This window comes from Platalea leucorodia (genome assembly GCF_965183815.1).
Source record: "Platalea leucorodia genome assembly, chromosome: 1".
Taxonomy (NCBI): Eukaryota; Metazoa; Chordata; class Aves; order Pelecaniformes; family Threskiornithidae; genus Platalea; species Platalea leucorodia.
In genome coordinates, this window is record NC_138823.1 from 79,471,581 (window position 1) to 79,494,047 (window position 22,467).

Genomic DNA, 22,467 nt, shown 5'->3' on the forward strand with positions numbered 1-22,467 from the left:
TTTATCTCAACCCCAGAGTTTTCTCACTTTTACTCTTCCGATTCTCTCCCCCATCCCACCGGGGGGGAGTGAGTGAGCGGCTTAGTTGCTGGCCGGGGTTAAACCATGACAAGAATGTACTATGAAAGTATCAATTAGAAACTACTGACAAAAAACATCTAAAATATTCTGTTTGCTTTTTTCTTTAATTTCTATTTCAACAAACTTTCCCCTGCCATTTTCTAAAATGTGTTATCAAAAATCTCCAGTGTATTACATAATTGTGTTACAAATTAGTTTACTTTCTCTTCTATTAAATGTATTTATTCAGCCAGTTGATCATATCCTTTCTTCCTTCCTCAATATAAGGCTTATCTTGAGGATTGATATCTTCCCTTCTGCGATGTACAAAACCATGAGTTTGTCCAGGATAAATTTTAACTTCAAAATCGACTTTACAACTCTTCTTTAGCTTCTGCTCCAGCAGGGTGACCTGTAATATAGAGCATTGTACTGGTTATATTAATATAGCCATATTCCATGCTGCCAGTCCTCAGCTTATTCATAGTTCAACTCCCTAATTTATCGCTCATGCTAGACACTAATAACCAAGCTCCATATGGGGAAAACAAACAGTAAAATTATACAAAGAAAAAACCACCTTTGCAGTAAGGGTCTAGAAAATGTGTTAGACTAGAAAGGCAGGTCCAACAATTTGCAAAGATATGGATATAAAAAAAGTATTTCCTACGTGTGAAATATGACAATTTTAAATACACTACAACTGAACAAAAAGCTTCTAACAAGACAACTATGGAAGCAATTCGGCATATCCTACACCGTTTATGGGTTCCTAAGACCAATAGAAAACAAAGTCATACAGCAAAGGATAGCTCCCAGAGTAGAGTACTCCAAAACAGCAATGGGATTTTGATAAAACTTTGTTACCTGGGTTACAAGGCATACTTTTTTAAGGACAAAAAAAAAAATAAAAAATCTAGTTTTCATTCTTTGCCTAGGTTACATTAGCCCTTCTATGTCTAGCTCCATTTTTCTGCTTATTTTTTGACCTTCAAGCACTATTATGAGGCTGAGTTTTGACTCCCAATTCAGGATTGAAATATAAACACGCAGAAATGAAAGAAGATGAAGATTATTAGCATACTTGATGAAGGGGAATGAATTCATCTTTTTCAGCAAAAATGAAAAATGTAGGGTTCAGGAGATTGGGTATATCATCAGAATCCTTGATTAGTCCTAGAAAACATTAAAGAAACAAAAAAATATTAAATTGACTTATAAGGTGAAATCCAGATTCAAATACAGCACTCTGCTTGTGCAGTGAAAAGTTTTCATGTCTCATGCAATACGTAGCCATAAATATTAGCTTTACTTTCAAGATAGAAGAATACCCTCCTAGATTAAAACTCTAAGACAGACTCAATATCTGAATTAATAATCTGAATTAATCTGAATTAATCTGAATTATTAATTAATTAATAATCTGAATTAATAAGACCTGAAAGACGCCTTCTGTACATACAAGCTTGAGTTCTTTTGAACTGACTGGGAAAGTTCATGCTTCAGTAAGTAGATCAAAATTTGCATTCTGAGAATGTTAGCAAAGGGCAGCTCAGCTATCCCAGCTTCTTGCACAGAACATAAAAGGAAAGTTGGTGTTAAAATAACCTCAATCTAACTCTACAGAGTAGCTAGATAAAAAAATAGCACTCTCTGCTCCCAGGTGAAGTTCTAGCTCTGCAACATGCATAACAGTAGTAAACAGGAAAAGGAAGCTAAACTGGAAAGGTGACCAAAAGACAATATGTCTGTCTGTCCAGACCTGAAATTAAGACATGGCTGCTATGACCCATTCTGAAACTAGGAACAAATATCCTCACCATCATCTTCTTTACATAATATCCTTCCTACTCTGCTGAAAATAGAACAGAACAGAATATTTCATTTCGAAGGGATCGACAACGATCATCCAGTCCAACTGCCTGACCAATTCAGGGCTGACCAAGCTAAAGCATGTTGTTAAGGGCATTGTCCAAATGCCTCTTAAACACTGACAGGCTTGGGGCATCGACCACCTCTCTAGGAAGCCTGTTCAGTGTTTGACCACCCTCTCGGTAAAGAAATGCTTCCTCATGTCCAGTCTAAACCTCCCCTGGTGCAGCTTTGAACCGTTGCAACGCAAATTATCTCCCTCCATCAGCTGACAGCCTGATTTGAAGAAATAAGGCTAGATCAAGTACTTAAGCTACACAATATACATATGCATGTGTACCTGCTTGTCTTACATCTTTGTATTTACCTACCATAGAGAGATACACCAGCCTTCAATTCCGGGTATGTCATCATCAGGTGACATACAGCAACACCACCCCAGCAAAAACCAACGACACCTAATTTCTTTGCACCACACTGTTCCTTTAGATATTTCAGGACAGCATCAGCTTCTCTGGAACATATAAGCAAATGCAAATTAAGCACCCATAGTAAAGCCAGTATTTGAAATATGAAAAGAAAATGTAGAGATACATGTAAGTGTCCCCATATCATGCTGCTACTACATTTTCTTTCATGTACTTTAAATAAATCATTATTTCAGACAAATATTAGGGGTTGCTAATCTGAAATCATCAGAAAGAGGAAAAACAGAACTGAATGGAATTAAATAAAAACGCAACACGAATAACATACATCGACAGAAACATAAAGGGATGAAAAGCAGATGATTGACACCTACCTAAGAGTTAAAAAAGCTTAAAATTCTCTGAGAAGCGGGAGGAATTTTTGCTTTGTAATGTAGACAGAAAAAGTAATAGAAACCTCCTAGAGAATACTATTCATTAGACAGTCAAAATGCTGACAATAACTGTAAGTTAGCATCTGAGATATTTGCTGCAGGGAAGTCAATGTAACAAACACGGTAGGTGTTTTCAGAATTTAAAATGTAGCTTGAAATACACCTCGCCCAGATGCTGCATTCTGAAAACCCCCATTTACCCCTGAAGCAGGTGTCACCACGCAGAGGCGGTAAAGAGAAAGTATTGGTGGCAGAGAGGTAGCAGTTAAGTCTTTTATATCACCTCAGAACTGTATTTTCAGCCCCAGTTCCTTGCCCCTGGGGCACGCAAGCTGTATACGCCGTCAATACATCAGCTTTGCAAATACCACATTATTTGCCAACACACAACCACACGCAGAAGCAAATTAAGTGCCAAAAAATTATTTCTTCACCAGAGCTAACACTTGAAACGTGAATCGCCTGTAAGAAATGCCAGGCAGAGCCCAGCCCTTCCCTCCCATTGCAGCAGAGAGGGGACAGATTCCAAACTAAAAAGTGCCCACGACAACTGACCCCTCTGAGACAGGAGCTCTCTGGAAATGACTCAGTTATGTCTTCCATAACCTTCTCACCAAATAGGTAAGCCCAGCACCCTTCAACGTAGCTACTCCCAACAGTCCAAGACAGACACGTGCCAGGAAGTTAGTTTGGTCTCTGATTAGTCTGACCCCTTCTCAGTATTGCCTTGCCAACAAATTCCTTCTGTGTTATTAAGGCAGCAGAGCACCTCTGCCACTGACAGGTCTTCGCCGATAAATGCTCAGGCAGTGTTGCACATGGGAGGGGAAGACATGATCTCTTCGGGGGCAGGACTAAAACAACAGGACACTTTACTTGCTAACCGTAACAAGTTAAAATTAACCAACAGCTTAAATTCAAAGCTAACTGGAAGCCACAACAGGGCACAGATCACTGCCTGAGCTGTGCTCCTCAAGGACTGCTTCACGTGTGAAGCACTAGCTTCTGTTTCTCAATGGTCCCTACAGACACATCTTCACTGAGGACATGAGGGTCATTTAGCATACAAACAGCCAAATGGCTGCAGGGCACTACCCCTACATCAGGATTTAGAGGCCAGAAGATTATAGTCCAAGTTATAGAGAAGAAAACACCTTTGCTTGGCAAAGGACCTTGGCATCCTGTAGCAGCCTGAGTTCAACAGCCCAAGAACATACCTGGTCTACAAACCCTAGCAAAACCCTTTCAATGAAGAGCAGCAGTTGGTACTTGCCTATTATTTCAACTGTTCCAGCTGTCATTCTTCCTCCCCCCTTCACATGTTTCATCTTGTTTGGTTTTGAGGTAAATTTGGGAAACCGTCTGTCAGTATCCCTTTTAGTCACAGAGTTTTCTATCGCTCTGCCTAGGACACATGTGCTAACAAAAGAGTCCCAAGGTGTTATCAGCATGCTGAAGAAATCAGTCCTGTTCCTCTCCAGAGCTGTTGTGTTTCTGCTGTGAGGAGATATGATAATTTGGACCTGCCTTTGAGGCAGAGGAAGAAGCCCTTAAGCTACCTGTTAGATTCTCTCAAGAAAGAGCAAAACAAGAGGTGCTGCAAACACTGCTATAGTTCAGGAAGGCACCAGTAAAGTCTGTTGCAAAATCCGCAAGAGAAATCTAAAACAGGTATTATAGACTCCTTTACTAGAAAGAAATTATGAGTTAAAGAAACCAAAGGACATTCTAATATAACTGGGCTGATGTGCATCCAGGAAATCTGAGCAATCAAGAAAATGCCGACACTGCTGAATACAATTCAGCTATCAGTCAGCTACCCTAAAACGCAGGAAAAGGGATGCAGTTACACCAACAGCTGGACAGAACTGGAACCAACAGAGTTTCTTCAGCAGCGGTGCCATGACAACATCTTTAGGAGCTAATGAAGATGTCCTTGATCCCACTAACTACACGAGCATATAGTCTGCATGTAAATGCAGGCGTGTACCTTTCCCTTGGCCTTTGCTAAGCCGAGAGTTTGACTCCAAGGTTGTAGCAGCAAACAGCTCTATTGTCCCACTGCTACATAGCTGTGCAGTGTAACTAAGGCGTTAGCAGAGGACTCTTGCCTCATGTCGTCCGAAGTTAGCATTTTTTTTTCAAGGCAGCCAACACACTATGAGTTCAAATCACAGCAAACTCGGTCTTAAAAATCCTTCACAGTGAAAAGAAGAGGCTGCCTGCCAAATCTGTGTTCAGGGCCCTGAACACATCCACTCCTCCCTCCCCCACGGGTTTGCTGCCAGGACCAAGGGTCATCCTAAAGATAGTGCAGGTAAGGGCTGCTCCCCTCCCTCTAGCGACCACGGGGAGAGGCTCCCAGACAGCGCTGCGGGGCAGCCTCAGCAAGGGCTGACAACCCCGGCCTCCATGGGACTTGTTTTTAAGCTGAGGCTCTGCCGCCCAGCCTTGCTTGAGCTACAGCTCCAGCTCTGTCGCAGCCATGCCTGTGCCTGGCCATGGGCCCTGTTGACCCAGATGCCTGTCCAGATCACGGACGCACAGACTGACTTCCCAGCTTGGCCTCGGCCCTGCCACATCACTGCAGACCTGCCTGGTGATCACTGGGCCGTATCCGATACTGGTTAACGTCTCCGGACCTGCCCCTGACCCCACCTTCCTCATTCCCAGCTTGACCTGGGACCTGCCTCAGTTGACCCTGGCTGCCATCATTCTGGCGTACCACGGGACGGGGCCCTGGCACTGCCAGCTGATACTCCTCTTGGCTCCCAGCACCCCGTCCCCTAGGGAGCCACCAGCCCTGACAACAGATGATCCAGCCATCAGCCACCTGGGGCCAGTTACACCGTGGTGGGCAAGTACAACGGCGCAATCAAAAACTCTTTTCTTCTTTCCGTACAACATCTTAAAAGTATCGGTCTGTTACACTTGGTGAGACTCGAGATGAGAATTACACTTTCTCACTGCTTGTGTCACTGGTCATTTTTAAACCACGCTTTTTGAGGCAGAGAAAATAATTAGCAGTCTATGATATCATCATCAGATGACAAAACTCTTCACTCTGTTCAAGGCAAAATAAAAAGTCACTGATTCCATCCACTTCTAAGGAGTCATTAAAAAAGGCCACCTTCACTGGTAGATTAGCTGCATCCAATCTCAAGGAAAAAAAAAAAAAGGGGGAAGAAAAAGCAGTATCTGATGTCAGCAGGCAATGTGATATCCAGCTCCCTGACATCTTACTTGTTTATTTTCCTGGCATCTCGAGTTTTCAGCCAATCATCAAACTTGGACCAGTCATCAGAAGGCTTCCAAGCTTCTCTTCCTGCAAAAAAGTCTGGGCAGATGGCTCTGCACACACAGACACACACACAAAAAAATCAAAATTGAATGAATTAATCACACACTGAGATTTTTTTGGCCCTTCATAGCATGGAAAGTTTCTATCCAGGCATAAAATTGTTTTGATTTCTTTTTCCTGAGAAAGTAATGTTTTTAAACATCAGTGTTTAACATAATTGTACAGAAATGACTATGAGCTTTAGAAAACACATATAGGTATCTCTATAGGCTTTTTTCAATTACTAAACCACACAATACGATTTGTGACACAAATCTGGAAAATATAAATATTTTTATTCCTAGTATTTTATCTGCTTTGAGTACATAATTTGGAACTATGCACAGTAAAGCAATAGATTATCTTGTAAAGGATGATCAAACTAGGTCCTGCTTACAACAATTTTAGATTCTGCATACAACATAATACCATTTAACATAAACCCATCATTAATGGGTTCCATTTAAACAAAGACAATTACATAAAATAGTTATTTACTACAGAGCACATCATGAGGCTTACTTAAGAGCTAGGAAAAAAAAATAAAAACACCTGATGGACTGAGAAAGCAAGGAACAAGTGAAGGGAAAACGCGTGGGAAGAAAGTGTTTTACTGCAGACACCATTTGGTGACTGGAAAAAGGGAAGTACAGTAAAGTCCACTCAGTACTAAAGAATTCCTGCATCACAGGGGTGCCCAAACCCCGGCTCGGGATGACCCCAGCTGAAACGTGTTGCGTGACCCGCAGCAGAGCTGTGATGGTGCAGTCACCAGTGGACGCTACAGTCTCGTCATGCAGAAGGAAACAAGCAGGGACTCTGGAGGCTGCCATCACTAGGTCACCCCCAGACGCTGCTGTGTGTTCTCCCAAGCCCAGCCCACAGGGAAGCAATGGGATCCCTGGGAAACTGCTGTCAGCTTTCACTTATTAAATGCCTTTGGCTCTCTCCCTCTTCAGACACACAGTATGTATCTCAATGATCATGGTGAAATGACCGGATCAGTTTGGCCTAAAGCAGACCAAAGTATGTTGCAAGCATTTTTTTTTTTTTACTGTGCTTGATCATTTCTGTGAAAAAAACAGTGACATCCACAGCATACTTGTGTTTGGAAAGGTATGGGCAAAATTGCACAGCCTTTGGATAAGTACCTGTCAGAAAGGCTACGTATTGCTCTGAAAGTGAACCTTCCCAAGCCCATGTACAAGAACAGGTTCTTCCCCACTCAAATTAGCCTGATAAGACACTACAAGCCATCAGTCTTAATGTGGTTTCTGAAATATAGCTTTCATAGCTCCTCATCCCTTACTGCACTAGGAAAAATCCAGCTATTTTCCTCTCAATAAACATTGGTGCACCAGTTCAGCACCATCTTGAAGCAATCAGGGAAGACACACACGGCCTCTCTTCATTCAGACACTGCTGCCTGAAAACTCTCGGCTCTCCTCCTGCCTAGAGCAATGGAAACACCAGCCTTCTTCCCTTAACCACTGCGCTATTAGCAGTACAGGTGGAGGGAAAGAAGGCATGACGAAAAGAAGTACAACACGGCATGAATCACAGGGAAAAATTACAGGAAGTAAGGTAGCATGGAGAAATACCAATTCATCAGACACTGGGTACTTTTGGCTGAGTGGACTCTTACTGTAATAAGGAAGCACACTGTCATACTAGCAATTTGCCAGTATCCTGCACAGCACGAAAGGTGTACACCCAGTCTCATGTTGAGAATGATTGCATTTGGTCACAAGACAAACATACTTCCAATCATGGAGCAGAAGAGGGGATGTCAGGTCCTCAGGAAAGACAGTAGCAAGGAGCAGACTATAGACCAATTCATTGTTCCAGTGTATCAGAAAACCCTAATCCCACAGAGATAGTATCTTTACCTCACAGAGACATAGAGCTCCTTTCAGCTCCACAGACAGATCTCAGCCACGTGGCAACTGTCTGCTGATGCCTGACTTCCCTCATGCTCCATAGGCTGAGAGCATTAAAGGCACCATCTCTCAAAACTAGCCCACTATAGAATTAAGCGGAGGTTTGCTTTTTGAAACTGCAGGCCAGTCCCAACCCTATATGAATGTTTGTAACGTATAATGCAAATGGAGTACCTTGCAGCATATCCAGTTATTGCAAGATGTTGCTGCATTTTGAAATTTAACTGCTATAGGGCACTGAAAATGAGTGTGAAAGACTCGCAGGGGGGAAGGGAATTGTATTTAACACCCCATGTGCGCATATGAATCATTCATATGCACATATATTTCTAATATGATATTGAATGACATTCATTCATATTTCTGCTGATGACAATTTTTTAAAATCCCATCATATAATTTAGCTTGAATGACTGTTTATTTTAAAAAGATTTCTAAAAACAGAATACACATTTGTGTTCCAGAACACACTATTTTTTGAAGCCATCTCACATTGTTGGGAAAATTATCAGAATCACTTTTTCCTGCATCGTGTTTTCAACATTCCATGCATTGTATGTGTGCAGTCACTTCTTCTGTAAACAGCAAAGTATGAAGAAAGCATGCTGTACTCTGCAACGTTTCACAGCAATGTTCCTTTGTGGTTTTGTATTATGGAAATATACCACTGAAACTGCCCTGGTAATAGTTTCCTCTCATGTATGGGAATAACAGTTCTAACGTAAGGCTAGAAATCATAGAGTGGGATTTCTTGGAGAAGAAAAGATTTCTTACATGTATCCATTAGCCGCAAGCATATCAGCCATGTATCTGGTGTTTGGGAGCTGCCATCCAAATATATCGTGAATCACAATCACAGCTTTGTCTGTGCCAGCAGGTGGTTTGCAAACGTACGCCTTGATGTGCCCAACTTGCACCTCCTGCCCACAACCCTCATAGCCCGACCTGTCTCCAATACCACACGGGCAGGGCCTCGATTCATTAGCCATCTAGGAATCTGCAGGAAAGCAAAAAGGACAAACAGTAATATAATTTATTTGCAGTAACAACTGTGATTATGGGTCATAATCTTCATGCAGTCCCCACAGTCCCCTCCAGACACCCAGTAACACCCTCTTGATGCTGCAAGGTTAGAAGTGAGAGATCCAGGTGTTTGATGTAAACAAGCTCTTGACACCAGCCCTCTCTGGTTTCCATAAATATTCACGAATTCCAGGTCAGTCAGCATAACCCAAGAGTGTGATAAGGCCAGAAGAAGGGTTTATGTCAGTCCACCATTCCCAGCTTTGTGCCTGGAGCAATCCTGCATGTGGTAACTGCGCTTCCATGTGATGCCCCCATACACTGTGCTTCATAACCACTCCTCTCATGTGGTCTTACAGCTCCTCCTCACAGGCTGGCACCTGGTAACCTCTTGCTGTGACTCCTGTGAGACCCCACTGTCAGTGTGCTACTTTTCTTACTTTTTCCCTTCAAGTTTTCATTGTGCATGTCCCCTTTCCCCTGCTCCATGGGGAATCCAGGGCTGCTGCTTTTGCCTACATGCACTTTGGTGGTCCCTTGTATCCCCTGCTGCATACAGCCCTTTCCGAGGGAACCATCGCTAACTGGCATCTCTAAAAGTTCTAATAAATCAACTCGAAGAAGGTAAACCAGAAGAGGGTTTTCTCTGGGAGTTACACACTATGTAATCCAAACTGAGAGCGGTCAGAGGAATACAGAGACATACACCAGTGTTGTGCGTATAACATATCCTCATACATCACAGACGCATGACTTCTCTAGAGGTATACATTTTAAAGGACAAACTGGAAACTACTCCATTTCTCCTCAAGTGAAGGAAGGTTTCCAAAGAGTTTATGACCTAAGAGGTCTTCTCAGAAGAATCCCTCAAGCTCAGTTTAATTTCTTGATCCTTTCAACTGGAGATAGGCCACTGTAGCATCTTTTTAAACCCATCTAACTTTTGGCGCCCCTTACTCTTACCCCTCCACCAAGCAGTAGGTAGTCACACACAGAGCCTTTTTTCTACCCGCGTCTGAGAAGCTGTTTAACCTAGCTCTGCCGCCACTCTTAACTGATCCAAATGGCACTGTTTGCTTATTAACAAGAGCGAGTCTCTCCTCCCATGTAAATGCATGCACTGGAGCAATATTCCTTGGCCTGGCTGGTCCCCTTACTAAAGTGAACTGCAGCATGCTGACAATAAAAGTCAAATGCACCCTTCAATTCTTTACTATTTTTTTGTTAGGAATATATCTTAACCATTTATCCCCTTCTAGATATTCTAACTAATTCCAACAGATGTCAAATAAGACCTTCAATACACTTCCAATACTCCCTCCCCCCTTCAATTTCTCTGCTACAAATGTGTGTAACATGGAAAACGGTATCAAAAACAAAACAAGAAAACACAGTGAACAACAAAACATATTACTCCAAATCCTGCCTCTTTACACCAGTTAAGCTCTCTTCACAGGACAACGCGCTTTGCGGTGACACACGGAGAGGTTCCCAGCCCCAAGAACTGTCCCCCTTAAGGACATCTGTCAGCAGTGCCCTTTTTGAACAAAGCTCCTCTCCTGACCTTCTGCAATCGGTCACCACATGATCTCCAAAAGATGCAGCTGGAGCATCACTTGCCAGCTAGACTGACTGCAGCTTTGCCAGCATTGCGATGAGGCAGAAGTACCTTCTCCAAATCTCAGGCAAAGCAAAGGCATGAGACTTCAAGCACACTCTGTGTAACTGACCAGACTTAGAACAACCCTCCTTCCATCCTGCTTGCCAACTGTTTTCATTCACAAGCAGCTCATCTGAGCGGTAAGCCGACAAAAATTGATTTCTATTTAAGTAAAAGACTTGTTTCTTTTAAAATAAATCTGTTTAAAAAATACATGTTAAAACACAAGCTGTGTTTAAACAAAAATAACAGTATTGCCAAGGTTTAATATACAAAAACAACATGCTGCATCAATAATGATTTTAAAAATGTAATGACTTGAAGAATGTTTACAAGTTATTCACAGAGAGGAGTAAATCGTCTTGTACTGCTGAGTTTATCCCTACAAACATGCCAAAATTCACAGCATCACCTTTCTTTGAACAGAGTGAATGCTTGGTAAAAAATACTAATTAAACTGACATGGGTGCAGATTTTCGAAAGTACGTAAGAATAGTTCACAGAAGGGATTAATAGAGGTGTTGAGCAGACCATGAACAAAACACTTTTTTCTTCCCGCAGAATTTATCTGGTACAGCTAAAATACATTTAAATAAAAACTTGCAGGAACCCAGGATTTTAAAAGTTGCTTATTAACTCAATTCTAATTTTCACCTATATGTAATTCAATCACCACAAATTTAATGAGCAGAAGGTTGTTAGTTTAGGAATCTGATTGTGTTTCCGGTTTAGATCAGCTCTTTGCACTTGTAGGTGAGATCAGCTCTTTGCATCTGTGAAACATCAAATGAAATAAAGTTCAAACTTGTCTGTGGCCGAGACACATGAAGACTCTTAACGTATCAACTACTCAGGTTTGATCTCCACCTAAGAAATCAGCTGCATCGCCATCTCTTTTGACTTTTATTTCAAAGCTTTATGAAGTGTGAATTTCACCACAACTTTAAAATACTGCATGCCTTGCCTTTTTTACAAACAATTACTCACCATACTTTATAGTCTCACAGTTTTAGACACTTTGTCACATTTCATCAAGCCTACACACGACATAGTTGCAGCCCAGATCTGGCATTTCCATTGCCTTAATTCACCCTTCCCAGTTTCAAGATTTAGGCTACCACATAAGCCTCCTCTATAAAATAAAATCCAGTGCTAAAACAATTTTGGTAAGACCCAGTTTAGGCAGAGAGTCTGATCTGTGAACTTCTCATATTGCGGCCACAGCACAACAGCATCTGTGCTGTTCTCCCACCCACAGTGGTGAGCCTGCGGCTACAGCATCAACGCGGAAATAGGTAACAAGACTCAAAACAGCTCTAGTTTGAAACACTTCTGCGCCTTCTCCTTCATCTCTCTATTTATTCTTCCCATTGGCTCAGAAACACCTCATCAGCCCTTTTCCTGCTTCCTCTATGCATGCCATCAAGGGGGCAACTCCCCGTCTTCTCATCCAGCGAGCTCTGAACCTCAAGTGATAGGAGTGCCAGACACGAAACTGCAAAAAAAGGTCTCCACAAGAGTCTATACTGTAACAGAGGCTTCTCCTACCTTTAATGAGCGCTGGTGACGCTTGGATGGCAGAAGTTCAGATTTACTAGTTGCTGTTCTTCGAATGCTATTTCTTCAGTGATATATATTTGGGTTGCTTAAGATGCGTCCCCTCTCAATTGAGTTTCAGTTTGCTGAGTCATTTTAATGTGATTTTGCACTATTCAGCCAATCAAGTTTAAATAACAGAGAATTGCAAGGAGATTAACTCAGCGTTTTGGAACTAATACTGTTTGTCACAGTTAAAACTCTCTTAAGCAGCTCAGTATACCTCTATTTATATTTGTTTGTATGAGAAAAAAGATCTTATGATGAGCAAGCATAAACAGAATACCCTCAGGGTACAATTTAAATCATGCTTCTTCCAACTCATTGGCTTATCAAGTTTTAACGATATCCCAAGGCAATCTGATTTTGCCATGTACAGGAGATAAACTGATAAACATTCAGTAGTGCAAAATAAAACACAGGGTGTGACGATGTTGTATCACAACGAGGGCTCCCTCTGAATAACTCCAGAGTCCTAACACGGAGGTGACATTCCACCTTGCACCATAACCCAGCAGGCTACAGTGCCTTGCTGCACGCAGAGACAACATTCAGCAGCTTTGCTCGCTACAGCTTCCCACTTACAAGGAAGCCAGGTTTCCTCCGACAGTGGTGTATCATTACCGCAGCATTTGACAGACACCATTCAGAGTGCTGATTATTGTAATTAGAGCCAAACCCCCTGAAAGCCTTCTTCATGACAATCAAGGAGAGGGGCCCCATCTTGTGGACATCTCCTGGAGCCAGGATGGCTGCAAAGCTGTTAAACACAGTGCTTCTGATGCAGTACTAAAAAGCTACCTATGACAGGGATCTGCATCTGCAAGATCTTCGCCTAAACTTGAGTTATGTCAAGGCTGAGCAGCTAGGGGTTATGCGCAGAAAAGGCCTTCCTTCTTTCTCCTGAGGCAAACCATCCTCCCCTTTCTGCAGGTGTGACGAATCCTGCCTCAATACAGCTTTTAAAGACCTGGAGAAAAATTTACACACTGCCTGCAAACTCTTTACCTGTGCACTGAGGAGGCGGATGAGGGCAGAGGGGAATGAACCGGGATGATGTCAGGGCATCCGCCACCACCACGGTCAACCAACCAAACCTGGGAACAATATTACCAGGGGCCCCAGGAGCCGTGGCGCCTGTGACTACGTGCTGTGAATGGCCGGAAAGCCTGGATACCCAGCATGGCTGGGGACGCCCTGGGCCAGCCCTGACGACCCAGGGCTCAGCACGTTTGCAGAAGAGTGCGGGCAGGCTTTCACACCTCTTCTATAAAAGCTGTTTACACAACCTGCAGCCGCATCCCACACATGCTATCCCACAGCTACAACACCCAGCTCGTTAGCTTCATCTAAGGAGGCTCCCCACTGAGTGCTTGTTTTTAAGAAGCCGTGTAGTATTTAGGAAAACAAACAGGAGAAAGCTGTTGTGCGTGCAATGCATGCTTCTAGCCCACTTCAAATAGGTTTTTAACACCAAAATCGCAACTGGCGTTTTTCAGTTCAGGACCAACTACAGCAGACACTGCTTTCCCAGCTCCCTCAAATTTATATTTTTCTGATTAGCAAAAACGTCATCACGCTTGCCCCTCATCTCTTACAAAAATGATGTTACATACGGTGCTGCCTTCACAAACCCACAATACCCGGCGGATTTTTCTGAGGTCACGAAGGCACGCAGGGACGGGAGCGGTGCCAAGGGCCCGGAGCTCTCCTTGGGGTACGCGGGAACGCTGCAGGACCAGGACCCGGGCGTTTGGCTACACAAGACACAGCTAGTGACGTGGTATGGCCATCTGGGGGGACATGGGCTAACACAGACTTGGGTTATCACACAGAAAGCAGCCAGTCGGCACGGGGGTTTTGGGGGTCAGAGGAGGTTTGGGGTTGAAGGGGCCCCTGGAAGTCACCTCATCCAATCTCCCGCTCTGGGCCAGGTCACCTTCTATGCCAGGCTGTGCCACTCAAGGCTTCACCCTGAGGGGTTCTGAAACTCTCCACCGAGGGAGATCATAGAATCATAGAATCGTCAAGGCTGGAAAAGACCCTTAAGATCATCGAGTCCAACCATTAACCTAGCACTGCCAAGTCCATCTATACCATGTCCCCGAGCACCACATCTATCCGTTCTTTAAATACCTCCAGGGATGGAGACTCAACCACTTCCCTGGGCAGCCTGTTCCAGTGCCTGACCACCCTTTCAGTGAAGAAGTTTTTCCTAATATCCAACCTAAACCTCCCCTGGTGCAGCTTGAGGACGTTTCCTCTCGTCCTATCACTCGTTACTAGGGAGAAGAGACCGACCCCCACCTCGCTACAGCCTCCTTTTAGGTAGTTGTAGAGAGCAATAAGGTCTCCCCTCAGCCTCCTCTTCTCCAAACTAAACAACCCCAGTTCCCTCAGCCACTCCTCACAAGACTTGTGCTCCAGACCTTTCACCAACTTCGTTGCCCTTCTCTGGACACGCTCCAGCACCTCGATGTCCTTCTTGTAGTGAGGGGCCAAAACTGAACACAGGACTCGAGGTGCGGCCTCACCAGTGCTGAGTACAGGGGCACTATCACCTCCCTGCTCCTGCTGGCCACACCATTCCTGATACAAGCCAAGATACCATTGGCCCTCTTGGCCACCGGAGCACACTGCTGGCTCATGTTCAGGCGGCTGTCAACCAACACCCCCAGGTCCTTTTCTGCCAGGCAGCTTGGCTGTGAAACGCCCTCCCCTCCTCCCAGCCCAGCGCCGCCCCTAAGGCCTGCTGCCTCGTCGCCTTCCCCTACGCCCTCCTGACAGGGCCCCCTCCACCGACCCTGCACCCCGCGAAGCCGGCAGCAGCCCGGGATCCCCTCAGCCTCCCGGCCCGGCCGCCCCGAGTCCCCGGCCTGGCCTGGCCTCGCCTCGCCCCGCGGCCGGCAGCCGCAGGCCCCGCCCGCCTCGCCCCCGCGTTCCGGCGCCCCTCTCGTCCAGCGGGGCCCAAGCCGCCGGCGGCTCCCCCACCCCGCAGGGCGCAGCCGTTACCGGTCGCGCCCGCGGCCTCTCGCCCGCTCGGCGCCAGGCGCGCAAAGGGCGGGGGCGGCTGCCGGCATCCGGGGCGGGGAGGGCTCCTGGCCGCAGGCGGTGCCCGCCCGCAGGCGCCTCTGCCCCGCCGGGCGCCGCGCGGCCTCACGCTCCCGGGTCACGGCGGACCCTCCGGAGCGGTACCGGCGGGGAGCGGTACCGGCGGCGCTGGGAGGGGAGGGCTGCGCTGCGCTGCCGGCCCCTCGGGAGCTAGGGGCTGCCGGCAGGGAGCGCCGGGGCGCCTGCCCCGGCCTCTGGGGGAGGCGAGGCCTGCAAGTGAAAAAGGTGATGGCGGGGGATTGGTAGCGCTTCTCGAGCTCCCCCAGTACCGCCTGAAACCTGGTCTAGAGTCACAGAGCACATCCAGGGAGGCACTTGAGAAAAAAACCCACATCTTTTTCTTTTATCCTCCTGTCCCGGTGTCAGAGGAAATTTATTTCAGCAGGCCGGCGTGTGGAGCAGGACGCTTGGTTGCGGAGCGTGGGGCTGCTGTTGCCAGCTTTGCGGAAGCGCGGCACCCCAGCAGGAAGGTCGCCGCTGGAGATGATACCCCTGTGCTCACAACAGGGCGCCTCCCTTGGCTATAGCACAAGGCTTATATTTTCCACTTCAAGTTTCATTCTGACTACTGAACGTCCACCATCACCATGTCTATAGCCATACCTCCATCGATACAGCTGCCCAAAAGGCAAAGACAGACGTGCCACGCAGATACTGACTGGCCACGCAGGTATGGAGTGGTGGACCAGGGAGCTGAGCCACGCACAGTTTGTACCGTGCCTCTAACATCCTAACTTCTCTCCCTCACATCAGTATTGTTTAACATAGCCGGTCTGTTGAGGTATGCAGACAACCGGCATACCATGACCCTATCATTAGGCTGATAGGATAGCAATGTGTGAAACTGTCAAACATTCCTGGCACCAAAGGGAAAGTAATATCCAAGCAGATAGCTAGCCTTGATTTATGGCTACATTAACAAGGCAATAGTGTGAGAAACTGCAGATGTTGTAGAAAATGAAAAGGATCTTTGAGTAAACACGAGTTGCCAAGTCATTACCAAGGCAATGAAATAAAAAAATACAAAAAAAAAAATTTTCTTTGCATCAGGATGAAGTCATGCTCACTACCATAGACAAATGGGTAAACAATATCATTACTATTGATACCATAATGCAGAATAATGAAGCAAATACAATGCAAGATAAATTCAATCAGCTTTTAATGCCTAATCATCCTTTAGTCCAACTTTGATTTCACAATCTTGTTTAAATCTTGTAAAAAAATAATTAAGAACTATAAATTAAGTTGTTCCTACTTTTGTTTGTGACAATTTTCAAAACCAGATGTTTTCGCTTTACCATTTTCATCTCTAAAATTTAATTAAATCAAATACTGATCTTGAAGCCTAGTGTTACTTTATGCTTTTGTCAAATAAACATTTTGATCCAATCAATCATATCCTTTCTAGCTTCTTCAATATAAGGCTTATCAGCAGGTTTCATATCTTCTGGCTTCAACTGTGCAAACCCATGAACTTGTCCAGGATAAACTTTAATTTTATATGCAACTTTACAGTACTGTTTTAACTTCTCCTCCAGTAAAGTGATCTGTAAAAGAAAGCATTCTTCCATTATATTGCAGCTTTTTTTTCAGTTTGCCAAACTTTCCATTTCTTATATCACAACATCTTTGTCTTTTCTCGACTGTCACACTTGAAGCAGGTTCTGTTGCTCAACGGATGAGAAAATGCCTCTTTGTGATGCAAGACTGAAACATTTTTAAAAAATCTAGGTGACTCTGAGAACCTCAACAGTTATTGCAGAGATGATTTGGTAAATCTCACTGCCATAAAGGAACTGGTGCACTTCTATTCAGAGACTTAATATGGCTTGTAACCTAATTTTAAGCTCTGATCTTGAGAGAACACGTTCCCTAAACCTCAGTGACTCTCAGTCCAAAATATTTTGATAGGCTTAGTAACAGAGTTTAAGAAAACACAGGGTTTTTTTTTTTTAGTTTACCGTATAACAAAAAGACGCCGCTCCTGCACAATCTTGTGATAAGTACACACATATTCACACAGAGAGTACTAATCGTGTGATTATGTACCTGTATACATGTGTAGACACATTTTTGTGCTCATTTCCATTAAAAAGTCAGAAAATAGGACAATGAACACTTACTTTGCCCCTGCAAGCTTAATTCTACCCATTGTGCAGATTAGAGACAGGACTGTAATTTATTTCATGTTCACTTTTTTTTTTTTCCACAGAGCCCTTTATTGCTCAGTGCAGAGAAAAATTTTGAGGATTTATTTTTTTTTAAACGCAGGAATTTTTCTTACACAATCTGCACAGGTAGCTCAGAGAGAAAGCTTCAGGAGAAAAAGGTATGGTTTCAGTATGTAACACATGATGGAAAAAATGTATTTATGAAAATTGTGCCCCTGGGAAAAAGACACTTTCACCATAAAAAGGGGACAGGGAGTGAAGAATTTGTTCTTCTGTGCAGAGGAGACGCATATTTGAGTACAGAGCAGCATGCTGAATAACAGCAGGAAATACCAATTGGCTTCTGCATTCCCAGAGCATGCTGCCAGTTGCCCAGTGAGACCCTACTCCTACAAAACCACCTGTGCTAGGGGTGGTGTGTTACCCTTGTCACTGAAGAGAAAGAAGTTATGCACAGAAGAGGGCACCAGTTTCCTACCCATACATTTACCCAGCCTCTCAGGTACGCTTACAGTAGGGGCTATATCAGAATATAGATGGCAGCCAGGAGTCAAAACAGAGTCTGCAAGTTGTCATCATCTTAATTAAAATTCACGCCCACTCTTCTGACACAGTTCATTTTGTCTTCTTGTATCAAAAGCAATTGGTCATTGGTCCACATCATCAGAAAGTTCAGTTACCAGGCTGAAATTATTTTTTCCTTTCAAAGTCCAAATCCAGTGGTTTAACTACCTGTTCTCTCAACCATAGCAGCAGTATCCAAGTTTTTGAGATGTTAGGCCCATCCCAGTTGGATCTCCCTGCCTAGTTTCACACACTGCTTGTCCAGCCACTCAGAGACCGGTGACTGGTCTTTACTGCATTTCTCACCTCAAAAAAGCAGTTTTGAATAACCTAAGCAAGATATGGGGGAAGTTGAAATACAAGCAAAACAATCCAGCCTGTCTGAGTTTTCGTATCTGAAAATGGTTTCTGACAAGCTAGGATTTCTGTGTGGGATAAAAGAACTGTGGGAAAAGAAAAAACATTTCCAGTACCACAGCTTACCTGATCATAAGAAATAGTGTGGTCTTTCTCACCAAAAATGAAAAACGTGGGATTTAGTAAATTGTATCTTTCTTCAGAGTCCCTAATTATTCCTATAATGTTTTTGAGAAACAGTCTGTTAGTGAGGTTAACGTTCTTGCAAGATAAATGGCAAATTAAACGACAAAATTTCTGTTTAGGTTTACTCATTACGTACATTTTTTAGATCAGGACAGTTTCTATTTGGATGGAGAAAAAAGCATTTGGAAAATATATTTCCCCACTCCCCAAGCACTAAAAACAATTAAAATTACTGTGCAAAAGGAAGCAATTTTTTCTGGTTTAGAGTATTCTTAAATTTTTATACCAATATAGCATATTGCTGCAATAACCATAATTAAAATCTGCAACTCACCTCTGAGTTGAGTATTTACAGAACTTGTTACAAAGCAATAACTAGACTTACAAACTACGCATAGTCATGTGAACCCATGTAAGTTTTTATGTGTTCTACACTACCATAGAGGGACACCCCAGCGGTTAATTGAGGATTTTTCAGCATCAAGTGATGTACTGCCATTCCACCCCAGGAAAACCCAACGATACCAATCTTCTTTGCATCGCATTGTTCCTTTAGATACTTCAAGACAACATCAGCTTCCCTAAGACATATAAACAAAAGTAAACTAAGGAATCTATTGCAGAATCAATACTTGACAATTTAAGAAGTAAATTAAAAGAGATACATGACACTTTCTGCGTCTGCGCCCCCGATCATTTAAAACAGAGAATACTTAAAAAACACATTTCAGCATAGAGCAGTGGCTTCTATTCTTAAACAGGAGTTAACATCTCTGCTCCTAGTTTAGGGAAGTACAGGTGTAGGTAGTTAAATACTTACCTGAATTGTGACCTGCTCCTTTGTTTTCAAAAGAAGCAAATTTTTAATTGAATCACTTTGTCTAGGACAGGTCAACTAAAGACAAGACATATCTGCAAGTAGAACAACACCTTGCATTATGGATTGTAGGAATAGATAAGCTTCACTGTGCTATCTCTATGGAGTCCACCTATTTAGATAAAGATTTATCTTGAGTATGCTATTCCTGTTGCATGAGTTAATATTAAAATATCCTACCAAGCCCACATGCAATAATACTATACTAAAGTAGCAATTATTCAAAATTAAACTGTCAGTAACTATAATGTTTAAAAAAGCAAGTATTGCATGAGGTATAATGCAAAAAATATGCAAATTGTTTTTAACGTAGGCCAGAGCAGGTCAATTTTTTTTTTTTAATTGCTAACTCCTTAAGTCTCAATAGTTTTATCTTCTTTATTATCTACAGAGTTTTACATTAATTTTAAATGCAGACCGCATATACTAATAACTATATTTTCAAAGATTTTGCACATTAGTATGGTCATCACAGGTTTGGTTAGGCTGACAAAAAAGCAGTACGAGAGTGACACAATCAGGAGATCGTGTCCTAGGCCTGTAGTGTGTGCGCTGTGAATGGATGAGCTCTCTCAGATTTTATTTGTTTGGAAGGGTACTAAGTCATGGGTGTGTTGCATTCTTTCTGGTCTGAAAGAGCAACGGATCTGACCTCGAGGGCAGCTACAAGTGAACCATCAAGAGACAGCACAGGCACGTCCTTGAGGTCTTAATTGTTTAAGACAGTACCCACATATCTGCGCACTCTTTGGAGTAGGATTTTTTACAGGTTTAGTCATTTGTCTTTTCAAAAAATTCGGTCACAGCTTCTGCAACTATATGGTCAGAAGCTTTGCTGAGAGATGTTGAAGTTAGGCTGTGACCACTGGGACCTCTTGAAAGGGTCAGAAGAATACTTGTGGCTTACAGATGATAGCTGAGTAGTAGGGTGTCACTGCCTCAGTATCATCTTCTGAAGTTTTAGGCTGTGGTGATAGATGCTGAAGAAACAGTAATGCCTCCCGTAATTCAGGCAAGCCTTGCTACAGGCACTGCTAGGCTCTACAGATAAGTGGGCGCTCTATTCACATCGAGAAAAACAGTATAGTTGATGAGATGTATCTTAGGTTTTGGGCAGTCTTGCCAATTTTGATCTAGTGCTGCTCAGGAGAATATCATCTGCACCTATCATTATCTACAAGGCAGAAAGCAAGATGGTCAAGTGACAACGGGCAGATAACGTGAGCACTTGTGGAAGAGTTTTCTTCCTATCTTGATAAACCGGAGGCAGAATCAGCGCTTGTGGGTGAGGGTGGTGGGTATGTCCTAGCCTGTGAAACACTGGCTATGAGCCTGTGCAGCCAGTATGACATAGAAAAGGGCCCAGGAAAACCAGATAGGGACAATAAGCAGAATGATGGATGGAGCAGATGATCCCTTCCAAATCCCAGCCAAGACAGAACCACCCAGAACCGCAGCAGAACCACCCAGAATAAGCACTTGTGTGCGTGCAGACAGCTTGCCCTGCTGTGAGCTGCCCCTTTTAACATTTCATACGAATTCCCCTCATTTGCTGGATGCTTTTTAAAGTTCCAGTACAAATATGCATCTTACTTGTCTACTTTCACAGGATCATGATCTTTCATCCAGTCAGCAAAGTCAGCCCAGTGATCAGTAGTTTTCCAGGGGTCTGTCCCCTTGAAGAAGTCTGGGCAGATGGTTCTGTGTGAGACATGGAATCAAGTCAACTTTCATGTCCAGGTGGGGAGAATCTGTGGATGTCTAAATGTCTCCTAATGTCTTTTCTACTCCAGAGTACACATCTACATGGTTACTATCTGAATCATATTCTACTCATCCTGTTCTGGCAATCAGCAGAGCTAAAAGTATATGTCTTTCTATGCAAAAAAAAAAAAAAAAACAAAAAAACAAACCCACAAATAAACTCTTATTATTTCCTTAAACATACTTAATACAAAAGTAAAGGGATTAACCAACCCTCCTGATTCTGTATAAACACATATATCTCTCTCTGCTAGTAAAAGCTAAAGCAACTGTTCAAACGATTTGGTTCTGAAAAGCTTATACAGCTTAAAGATAGATACCAATGTTTATCTTTTAATCAGCCACGCTGCCACATAAGCACAAACACTGGCACTTCATGACTCTCCTTGTGGCTTTGTGCTCAGGTAGCCATTTTTGATGGGTCAATTTTAGTAGCTTTGGTGGCCTCATGGGAATATTTTGTCCCTTTGCATTTTTATTCGCTCAGACTGAAATGGTATGGTTGCCCTATGTGTATGGGAAACATCAAACGCCATGCTTAGCTTTGGGCCTGGTGATCTATCAGTGCATTTAAGAGGAAGAGAGGAAAGACAGTTGCTTACATGTATCCATGACCTGCAATCAAATCGACTATGTATCTGATGTCTGGGAACAGCCATCCAAATATATCATGAATCACAATCACAGCTTTGTCTGTGAAAAAAGATGGTCTACAAACATATGCCTTGATGTGCTCAATTTGTACTTCATGTCCAAGGCACCCATAGTGAGATCTTTCTCCAGTATTATATAGGAAAGGATCAGCCATGTGGAAACCTAAAAAAAGAAAAAAAAAAAAAGAGAGAGCAAGAAAGTCAAAATAATTTGTTAACACAAATTATTAAGGGCAAATAAAGGCAAATACAATCTGCAGAAAGTAGTTCAATAATTTCTGTAAATAACATTGACATCCTTGTCTGAAAGGAGAAAGTAGAAAAAAGCAAATGCAATGTTCCAGTGCAGAATGGCTCTTAGTCCATTATGTGTTATTAAGCTGAGAAGGAAAAGAAATACCAAAAGCAGAGTTATAAAATTACAAACA

At 43.3% G+C, this 22,467-nt stretch overlaps 2 protein-coding genes across 2 annotated transcripts; both read right to left on the reverse strand.

Annotated features, from left to right (window-relative positions):
• Window positions 1-292: 292 nt before the first annotated feature.
• LOC309591046 (carboxymethylenebutenolidase homolog) lies at window positions 293-15,398 on the reverse strand (the record flags this gene model as incomplete). The annotated part of the gene is made up of 6 exons (XM_082312787.1): window positions 15,366-15,398; window positions 8,849-9,071; window positions 6,038-6,145; window positions 2,304-2,446; window positions 1,145-1,236; window positions 293-472 (listed from the first exon to the last, which is right to left on the reverse strand). The coding sequence occupies exons 2-6, from the start codon at window positions 9,061-9,063 to the stop codon at window positions 293-295; spliced, it is 738 nt and encodes a 245-aa protein (XP_082168913.1). The 5' UTR covers window positions 9,064-9,071; window positions 15,366-15,398.
• Window positions 15,399-16,834: 1,436 nt separating this feature from the next.
• On the reverse strand, window positions 16,835-22,194 carry LOC309588383 (carboxymethylenebutenolidase homolog; the record flags this gene model as incomplete). Its single annotated transcript, XM_082307610.1, has 5 exons — window positions 16,835-17,014; window positions 18,686-18,777; window positions 19,184-19,326; window positions 21,216-21,323; window positions 21,989-22,194. The coding sequence occupies 5 exons, from the start codon at window positions 22,192-22,194 to the stop codon at window positions 16,835-16,837; spliced, it is 729 nt and encodes a 242-aa protein (XP_082163736.1).
• Window positions 22,195-22,467: the final 273 nt, after the last annotated feature.